General features: G+C 45.3%; 1 protein-coding gene across 1 annotated transcript; it reads left to right on the top strand.

Moving 5' to 3' along the window:
• Positions 1-8941: 8941 nt before the first annotated feature.
• On the top strand, positions 8942-10360 carry LDOC1 (leucine zipper down-regulated in cancer 1). Its single transcript, XM_013976304.2, has one exon. The coding sequence runs from the start codon at positions 9082-9084 to the stop codon at positions 9517-9519; it is 438 nt and encodes a 145-aa protein (XP_013831758.2). The 5' UTR covers positions 8942-9081; the 3' UTR covers positions 9520-10360.
• Positions 10361-10790: the final 430 nt, after the last annotated feature.

The following is a 10790-nucleotide window of genomic DNA, read 5'->3' as shown; positions in this document are numbered from 1 at the left end:
TCGCTTCAGTCGTGTCCAACTCTGTGCGACCCCATAGACAGCAGCCCACCAGGCTCCCCTGTCCCTGGGATTTTCCAGGCAAGAACACTGGAGTGGGTTGCCATTTCCTTCTCCAATTCATGAAAGTGAAAAGTGAAAGTGAAGTCACTCAGTCGTGTCTGACTCTTCGCGACCCCACAGACTGCAGCCCACCAGGCTCCTCCGTCCATGGGAAAAATATTTCTTAACAAGTACAAGATAATTGTCATAACTTTGGAGTGGGAAACTTGACAGAAACCATCTTAACCAACTGCTAAAAGTTACCATCACACATGATGGAATAAAAGGGTATTGTGTGCTTTCTGATATGATGCACTGAGAAAAACTCCCCAGAGGCATAGTATGAATCTAATAACAGAGAACTATCAGGAATGGAAGAACAGTTTGTTACTAGAGAGCCTGCAATCTCCAAAGCTAAGGCCACATCAAGGAAAGACTTGAAGTGACATGACAGCTAAATGTAACACATGATACAGGACTGAATTCTGGATCTAAACATTTCATTGGGGGGACAATTGAAGAAAATCTTAATAAGATAAGTGGATTAAATAATAGCATTATATCCTTAATTTGGGGGCGTCCCAGGTGGCTCAGTGGTAAAGAACCCATCTACCAATGCAGGAGACACAGGCAGGAGACCCAGGTTTGGATCCCTGGATTGAGAAGATCGCCTAGAGAGTCCCATGGACAGAAGAGTCTGGTGGGCTATAGTCTATAGGATTGCAAAGAGTTGGATAGGCCTGAAGCAACTGAGAATGAGCATCCTTAATTTTGATAGTTAGGCTAAGGTTTTATAGGACAGTGTACTTGTTTATAGCAAATACACACTGAAATACCATGTAGAAATAAGCCTTCATGCTTGCAGCTCTCAAGTGGCTTAAGAAAAAAAATACAATACAGAAATGTACTGATAAGCATACAAGTACTGACTATGAGAAAAAGCTACGCCAAATATGCTAAAGGGGGAAGGATTTTTAAAAATCATACAGGTTTCTTGTATGTTTGAAATTATTTCAAAACAAGTTTTAAAAGAATGAATATACAGAATTAATGTGTGAAAACCACTTTACACTTTAAAACTTACTTTCATATCCATTTTCTCACTTGAGACTCACACTGGCTCTGGGAGGAGGCATTTTTTATTCATTTTTATAAATAGGGAAATTGGATCTGAGAGGTGCTCAAGGGCTTGTCTGAAAGAGAACATGACAGATGTAAAAGCTGTACCAGGTATTTGCACCCCTAGTCCAGTCTTCTTTGCACAATTCCACGCTGCCTTTAAAGATAATGTCCTATGTTTGCCCAAGGCATGTTACTCTTCTTCCATGACCCTTCATGTCCCCATTTGAAATCTGAAGTACTTTCATTAGTGGAGCACTCTGCAGGTTCTTCTCTCATTTAACAACTTTGGAGTCCATAGAGTGAAAAATTGGCACCTTCCCCTCCAACACTGTGACATCCATTGCCAATTTGCATAGCAAACTGGTATACTTGGAGGAACCAGTATGGGAGTTGAGAAAGGTATTCAGGATACTCTTTTACATCACATGCTTCCTCTTTCCTAGGGAGGACTTTTTAACTCATTTTTAATGAACTCATTTTTCTGTGTAGAGAGAAATAGACCCTGAGTGGATAAGGAAGAAACAAGGGACTTGAAGGGCTAGCAGGAAACCCTAGGGAGCCTGAGAGGAGAGGATCATGGGACTCAGCTGAAGGGTGACCAGTGATGCTGCAAGGACTGAGAGAAACCTTGCTTCTGGTCTCTCAGATGTCCCAAGTCTGCTGGCCTCTCCCAGGTGACCACCATGGTGGCACAATGATGAAAGAAAGTTTCTGGAAGTACAATTGCCTCTTTACTCAGGGAGAGCATCATGTGTCCGCATCACAGATGTGGCACAGATTCTCCCAAGATGGAAGGAGGAAATAGAAAATGTTACAGGTTGGCCTTCAGAAGGTCATAATGGACACTGGTTTTCCCTAAAAACAAAACCAGAAACCTTACGTCTCGTATCTATGAGAGCAGCGTGTTTTGAACTGACAGAAAACAAGACCAAAATGAAACCTTATGTTATGCTTCCAACAACTTCTTATTCAAGAGTAAACATTTTTAAAAGTTAAACATCATAGCTAGATTTATGGATACCATGATAAGAGAAGTGAATTACCTACACATTAAACTTAAAATACAAGTAGTAGAGTCACTGTAAGACTAATAAATCACAATTCTCTGGTGAAAAATAATATGCAATCTGCATGCAGTGCTTTATTTTTGACAAACACCTTTGTATTTTATCATTTGATCTTCACTGCAACCTTATGATTTGGATTCTATTACTAGGAATATTGGGCTTCCTTTGTAGCTCAGTTGGTAAAGAATCTGCCTGCAATGCAGAAGACTTGGGTTCAATTCCTGGGTCGGGAAGATGCCCTGGAGAAGGAAATGGCCACCCATTCCAATATTCTTGGCTGGAGAATCCTATGGACAGAGGATCCTGGAAGGCTACAGTCCATGGGTTCCCAAGAGTCAGACACGGCTTAGCGACTAAACTACCATTAGGAATATTTATTGCAAAGGAGTCTGAGACTCAGAAAAATTAAGAGACTTGCTCAAGTCACAGTAAGTAAGAATATGAGAATTTGAACCCAAATTTCAAAAATTCTTTTCTTTTCCTAATGCTTCTCTAAAATGTGCTTCACTGTTTTTATGTAGGCACATATATTCACTGGAAAACATGGTTAGCTTTGAGTCTACCTTTGTCATATGTGACACTGCCAGTTCTAACTATAAGTAGCACCATGATGGTACATGAGTGGTGGTGGATCATAGTGGTAGATGGTACATGGTGTTAGAGGGCAGCAGTATGCGTATATCCACGTGGATACAGACACACAAAGAGACAGATGTGAACATACACATACACACTCCTGAGCAGTTCCTCACAGGAGATGGTTACTTTGGACTTGTCTCAATTGTACCAACAGAATTTTAATTTTAATTTATGGACTGAAAGAGGATATGGAGAGGTCAATGCCATTGACAAGAGGGAGCATGCCATGCCAAGAAGGGACATCTGGGAAACACCAGGTTTTAGTAAAAATGGAGAAAGGAGTGAGGGTGAAGACTTAGGCCAGAGAGACTTTACTGGAGTTTTCATGGGAAAGGCTAGGCAAGGCTAGGTAAACAGTTGAAGATTAGCTAGTTTAAATAATTCTAGTGAGCACTGAGGAATAGGGACTGTCCCTAATGTTTGGTACCTGGCCCCGAGTTGACTTAGGTCAGAGGAAATACTGACTTGGTGTCTGTGACTTAGATACAGGAGACAGTTTCAGAATCTGAGATCTGGACTGCAGGGGAGACATAAACAACTTTGGCTGTTAGTTTGGCCCTGTAATTAATGAATACCAAATAGACAAATATAAAATTAAGAAAATAGGACAGGACTCTAGATTCCTAGGGCTTCCCAGGTGGCACTAGTGGTAAAGAGAGATGCAGTTTTGATCCCTGGGTGGGGAAGATCCCTTGGAGGAGGAAATGGCAACCCACTCCAGTATTCCTGACTAGAGAATCCCAATGGACAGAGGAACCTGGTGGGCTACATACAGTCCATAGGGTTGCATAGAGTCAGACACGACTGAGGAGACTTAGCACGCATGCATGGATTCCTAGCATAATATCAGTTCTTTGATATGAGGTTCATGCTTTTATTAATATCTGCAGCCTATCCTGAGTTTTTCCATGTTTCAGTTCTCTGCTGCCATGAAACAAACCATGCCAAAACTTCATGCTTTAAAGCAACTGCCATTTTATTTGCTTATGATTCTGTCAACTTGGAGTTCATGTAGTTTTGGAATTCATGAGGCTCTCATTGAGGTCAGCTGGTGTCATCCACTCAGCTATATTAAGGTGATGGCTCTGTTGAGCTGGAGTGTCCAAGGGGGAGCTTCATTCTCAAGTTTGTCTGCTGCCTTGTGGCTCATCCACATGACCTCCTTTTCTCCATGGGGGTACAGTGAGCTTCTCTGTAGCATAACGGTCTCTGGGTAGTTAGACTTCTTATATGGTGGCTGGCTCCCACCCAGTAGGGAGCATTCCAAGTGACAGGCAGATACCTCAGGTCTTTAAGACTTTGCCTCATAAGTTAAAAATTGCTTCTACCACAATTTATTTGTCAAATCAAGTCACAATGCCTGCCCAGATTAAAGGAGCAGACAAAATTGTTTCTACCTTTTGATGGGCCAAAGGTAAAGAACTGTGGCTTGTGGCTCAGCTGGTCATGAATCTGCCTGCAATGTGGGAGACCTGGGTTTGATCCCTGGGTTGGGAAGATCCCCTGGAGAAGGGAAAGGCTACAATACTCTGGTATTCTGGCCTGGAGAATTCCATGGACTGTATAGTCCATGAGGTTGCAAAGAGTCAGACATGACTGAGCGATTTCACATTTGATAGGTTAAATGGCAAAGAATTTATGGTTATTTTCAACTCACCACATCCATTATCCCTCATGAAAAATTTAGTCTAAATCAAAGTAACTAGCCAATTTGAAAGAGAGGTCTAAAATATACTTAAAATAAATAAACACAAATTATGCCAAGTCACACTCTTAACACTTACCAGAAAAAATTTATGATGATGCCAGATACTTTCTAAAATGTATGAAAATGTCAGAAACAAACCAACTATATAAACTCTTGCATGTTCAACATACTAATTATATTAAAATAAGTAAGAATGAAAAACCATGAGAAGAAAAATCTAGTGCAATATACTGTGGGCAATAAATGCTATATTACAGCCATCTAGAAACATACATGAAGAATACTGATTACTTAATAATAAGGTATTAACTCATAGAAATCATAATTCAGTTATAGAAATCTGATTTTTCCAGTTCTACATCTTTGAGACTGTGAGTGTATTTGTTGCCATCCTTCTCCCGCATCATCTGAGAAACTGAGCTATGTTGGATCTCTTTGATTCTGAGGCAGGAATGTACCTAAGAAATTCAGAAGTACTATGCAGTTATGAAGAAGACAGCTCTGTGCATCATGTCTCTGTGCCTCCTGATATGTGAGGGAGTTTGACATACATTTGTTAGCAGAACTATAGGCATTAGGATTCTGTAAACACTATGTATGTGTGTGTGTATACATATATATTATATCTATATACACATATCTTCCACACACATACACACACACACACACATACAATGGAAGGAGGCAAACCAAAGTTTGGATTTTCAATAATCCTCTTAAGTGAGATTTTGCAGGAAGAAGAAAAGGTATTGGGAATGTTTCCTTTTTATTTCAGCATGCCAGTATTAGTTAATTTCTTTTGACATAAGAATATGTTTCTTCAGTACTTGAATAAACAGGTAAAAATGTTTCAGTGCACTTTGGTGAGCTGGAGAGGATGAAGACAGGAGGAAGAAAGCTGCACCGTCCTATTCCTCTCTTCAGGCTGAAGATCTCCACAGCCCTGCAGGTGTGGTTACTGTAAAAACACAGCCCCAGGTGGACCTGATTAAGAAAAGTGAGGGGGAGGTGTGTATGGGTAGAGGCCCATATCTTAGTAGCATCCGTTTGACCCTCTGGCAAATATTCCCTTCAAAGCTGTTTTCTGCTCCTGTCTGCATATTTAAGTGTCAGCTTGATTTTCTCAATCTGTACACATTCCTCTGGAAGATGAAAAATCTAGGAATGTTTTCATGTTTATTTCAAGGGAATCTTACAGTCTGACTGCTAGGTATATACCAGGGCAGTGTTTGGAGCTTGGAAGGAGGTAGAAATGATCAGCACCTGGGATCACTCACACCCTTGGCCTTGGGCCCGTGCTCATGCCAAAGCATGGGGTTTGAACTCCCCTTGGAACGTTCTGGGCCAGAGCTGTTCTGATAAAGTTTCTGAGTCTGAGATAAGTCATATGGTGTACTTACTGCCGCCAGCATCTTCACATAGCCATAAAGGAACATTGAAGAGTCACTTTAGAGGAGAAAGGGAAAGAAGGAAGGCGCCATGTGGTCATAAGCAGGATAAATGGGCAAGGAGGGTCTTGTAGGCCTTGACCTTGGTTGGGACAGCCTCACAGGCACCAGGAAGCTGGTTAACATGAGCATTACAATTCTATATAATTTATCTAGTGATACTACCCGCCTCTTCCCAACTGCTTCCCTGATGAACTGCCTGTCTCTTTTTTTCTCCCTCCAAGTTGGGAAGTGAAGTGAAGTTGCTCAGTCGTGTCTGACTCTTTGCAACCCCATGGACTATAGCCTACCAGGCTCCTCGGTCCATGGGATTTTCCAGGCAAGAGTACTGGAGTGGGTTGCCATTGCACCTCACAAAATCCCTGCTCAGCTCTGTGGTCAGTTCTGGCCTGGGCATTTCTTGTTCTCTAGGTACCCAGAGCCCTCTCAGAGGTAATACTAGTGGTTGATTCCTCTGGTTTCCTCCCTGACTTCCTCTGTCATGGGTTTGTAGGAATGGGAGTAGGACAGCAAGGGTCTAATCATCTCTGGGTCAACAGACCTTCCTAATCCACAGAATTCTAGTGCAGAAATAATTTTCAGTGGAAGCACATGGGCACAACAATCAGAGAAGCTGAGACAGTGGTATCTATCGTACCACCAAAATACTGCTCTCCTGGGTTTAGGCAAGTCTATAACTCCTGGGTCTCAGGCTTCCAGAGGGCCCATCCCCACGTATGGTCTTTGTGCAAAGGTCAACAAGACAACCCATGTCAATTGCCAGATCCAGTGCCTGCGGCAGGATGTGTGCTTCTGGGACTAAAGCCCTGGGCCTCTCCTCCAGGATTAGGGTCTAGAGCTGGAAAGTAGAGATAGATACTCATTGTGGCCCCAGGCAGGTTCACCTTCCACCCTGAGCTGTGAATGAACAGGAGGCCCAGAAACCTACCTCTAACACTTCTTGTCCCTTCATTCTAGCCACTGAACACTTATGGAGCAACTAGTTAATGCTTTCAGATGCAGAAGATGAAAGGATGAATGAGAGAGGGTCCCTGCTTGGTTTCAAGGGCCTTCTGATCCACTGGGGGAGCTCACATCCCAGGAGTGTTCAAGGGTTCATATTCCTACCTGCCTGTCCTTTTCCCTGCCCACCCTCACTGCAGTGGGATCCTCCTCCTCTCCCTTGGAACTTTGTCTCGTTTCGCTCCTCTTTCTCAGCTTCTCACTTCCATGGATGTCCATCAAATCTATTGTAAAAGGACTGAATAGGGTTTAAAAATTTTATTTTGCCACTTTTATTACATCAGCCATAATTTCACAATGGAAACTATTCATGATCAGAGATGGAACATAACAGACAACTTGAGCATTTCTGAACACTCTGTGCTGCCACCACTTGTAAATTCTATCTTAACATCTGAACCCTGTGATTCTTTCATCCACCAAATATTTATGGAGTTTTGCTGTGGGCCAGGCACTTTTCTTGCATTATGGATAGAGCAACCAACAAAGCAAAGCCTCTGTCCACACAGACTTCCATATTAAAGTGGAGGCCGACAAATATACAAAGTGCTGTATGATATGATGGCTACTGGTGTGATAAATGCTGTGCAGAGAAATGAAGTGAGGCAAGGGGTTAGAGATTACTGGCAGAGAATGGGGTGCTCTGATAGGTGAAGTGGTTAGGAAAGTCCTCTTTGAAACCCGAGGGAGAAAGAGTCAGGCAGTTAAATGAGGAGAGAGCCTTCCAAGGCAGGAAAAATAGAAAGTACAAAGGTCCTGGGGCCAGAGCTACTTGTGTGCAAGAATCAGCAGGGAGAACAATGTGGTTAGAGCACAGCAGGAACTGAGAGGAGGCACAGATGAGGTAGGGCCTGGTAGGCCATTACCAAGACTTTGGTTTTCCTTTTGACTGAGAAGGGAAAACTATTGGAGGGTTTACAGCAGGGAGGGGAAGTGATCTAACTTTTGTTCTAAAGGAGTCCTGTCCTTACTCTGGGGAATACATACACTATAGGAAGAGAAGAATGAAAGTTAAGTGGTTAGTTTCAACAGCCTGTGTGAGAAAGGAGGGCTGGGACCAGGGTGGTATTGGTAGAAGTAACAAGAAGTGATTCGACTGGGAATGTATTTTAAAAGGCGTTCCAACAGAATGTGGTGGCCCAGAGGCTGTCTCCCCAACTCATTTGTCAACTATTTGAATAATCGCATTCAAAGTAGAAAAGCAAAGCCATTTTTAAAACACAAGTGTTTACTGTTAAGCAGGGGATAAATACCCAGTAGTCAAGGGACACTAACATTAGGACAGAAATAGAGTCAAAGATAGGCAGGACTCCTGCAAATGGTGATTGGATGCTAAATTTTGCAGAACTTTTTACACTTTGCTATTTACAAAAATAATTTTAAACAAAGGGATAGAAGTACACAATACTATTTTCCAACCAAAGAAAAATCCCTTTTAAATATCGTTTTGTCATGAAAGACAGGACCCCTGAGGGTCTTTCATAACTCTTACAGGGTGTGACGCTGGCGTGAAGCCAGCACTGCTAACGGTTCTTTGGGTGAGGGAGATTTCATAAGCCAAGAAATGTGTTAAAACCACTCAGAGGGAACCCAGGGGCTACTGGCCCTCCAAGGAACACCGAGATGTATGAGTCGGCTTGGCTGAAGGGTGGTGAGTCCTTTAAACCTGAGCAGGTTGAACCTCTCTGAGAGATGGGTCTTTCACGCTTGCACGGTCCAGGCTACGGCCCGACCCACATCCAAGGTTGGGTCTTCGCCTTTATCCAGCGGCCCCCGGACCTGCGAGCGCGGACCCCGAGCCCCAGTCCGGGCCACCCCGGCCCCGCCCCTTGCCTTCCCCGGCCCCGCCCCCTCCAGCCGGGCGGTGCCTGAGCGGGGCCGTCAGCTCGGCTGTGTGGGCGGAGCTTGCGCCGCCGCCGGGACCCCTGCGCGCACCGCCCCTCGCCCCTAGCCACCGCGCGTCTCCTCCGACACGCACTTCCTGCGAGGCCTCCGAGAGCACCTTAGCCTAGCCGAATCGAGCTGCGCCCTGCCCTGCCTTTCCAAGCTGTTCGCCATGGTGGATGAGCTGGTCCTGCTGCTGCACGCGCTTCTGATGCGGCACCGCGCCCTTAGCATCGAGAACAGCCAGCTCATGGAACAGCTTCGGCTGCTGGTGTGCGAGAGGGCCACCCTGCTGCGCCAGGTACGTCCGCCGAGCTGCCCTGTGCCCTTCCCCGAAACGTTTGACGGCGAGAGCTCCCGGCTCCCCGAGTTTATCGTGCAGACGGCGTCTTACATGCTCGTCAACGAGAACCGATTCTGCAACGACGCCATGAAGGTGGCATTCCTGATCAGCCTGCTCACCGGGGAAGCCGAGGAGTGGGTGGTGCCCTACATTGAGATGGATAGCCCCATCCTGGGCGATTACCGGGCCTTCCTCGATGAGATGAAACAGTGTTTTGGCTGGGATGACGACGAAGACGACGAAGACGAAGATGAAGATGATTATTAGGCCCGGAGACCCTCGGGCCTAGAGGGGGAAGGGCACTGCCCGCCGCCACCCCCGCTGCCTCCCTGCCTCGCCCCGCCCGGAGCCACCGCGCTCCCCTAACGCTGTGATCCCCTGGCCTTTCCCTCCCCTCTGGTTGTCTTCCTCACCCTCCATTCTCTGCCGTAGTGCTTGTCTTTGTTCCAGGCATAGTGCTCTCCAGTCACCTGCTGCTGAGGCTGGGGCGTCTCTGAAGTGCACTCTGCTGCCCACTCTGGCCAGCCCCAGGACCCTCACTGCTCATTAGAACTGTGTTCTGAGCCCCAGCTCTAGGGCAAGCCCCTCTTACAAACCGGTCAGCCTATACTCTGCCCTGCTGACTGTTAGGCCTGCACCTCTGCCCAGCGACCTGCGCTGCCACCCAAGCACCCTCCACCAGATTCCAGCGATAGACCCGGCCTTTGGAGATCAGGAGCAATCTAGAAGATGCCTTTGTGGGCTACACCTCCTGGGACACTGATTTGGACTGCTCACCAACAACTCCACCCCCCTCCCCAGGGGCTAATCTTTCAACTTGATTAATTGTTCCCTACTAACTCCAGGTCTTCCTCCTGGCCCACCAGATTGCTGCAGGGGCCCATTGTGCCTGGCAACCCAATTGTTGACATTTCTCCTATGCACCAGTTTTGCACACCCGTCATCTTCGTTTCAAAATTGCAGCAGTCCCATCGAGGTGTGCATTTGGACAAAAATGCTAAAAACCGAACAATACAAACAAAAGCGAGTACTCAGCCCAGCTCCTCAATGCTACCTGGAAAAAGCATTTGCATTCTTTTCAATAAATTTCAAGCACTACCAAAAAAAAAAAAAACACAACAGCAAGTGTCTTTTCATGGTTAAGGGCTATCATTGGCCTTTGCCACTTTCACCCTGACTCTCATTATTCCCACTGGTATCAGGGAATCTCATTCAACTTTCAATCTCTGTACTCCCCACTGTCACGACTAAGCTCCAGAGGACAGTTACTACAGGGCTTTATGGGGAAACTGGTACTACCCCCACTGATGCCTTTCTTATAGCCCTGGTGAAGGGAGTGTTCTCTGGTGCTTCTGAGGTGGCATGGGTAAGGGGTGGCTGAGCAGGCAGGTGGCACACCATCCCAAACTGGGACAATTTTGAGAGAGCTTCAAGGGGACACTATTAATAATTAGACTGGAACAACAAGTACAAGTCAGGACACACAATATTTCTATTTTCATGAACTTTGGGGTTCTTCCTCAACATGGTCAGAGATG

This window comes from Capra hircus (genome assembly GCF_001704415.2).
Source record: "Capra hircus breed San Clemente chromosome X unlocalized genomic scaffold, ASM170441v1, whole genome shotgun sequence".
NCBI classification, from domain to species: domain Eukaryota; kingdom Metazoa; phylum Chordata; class Mammalia; order Artiodactyla; family Bovidae; genus Capra; species Capra hircus.
The sequence above is the reverse complement of the archived record's forward strand: the minus strand, read 5'-3'. Positions and strand labels throughout refer to the sequence as shown.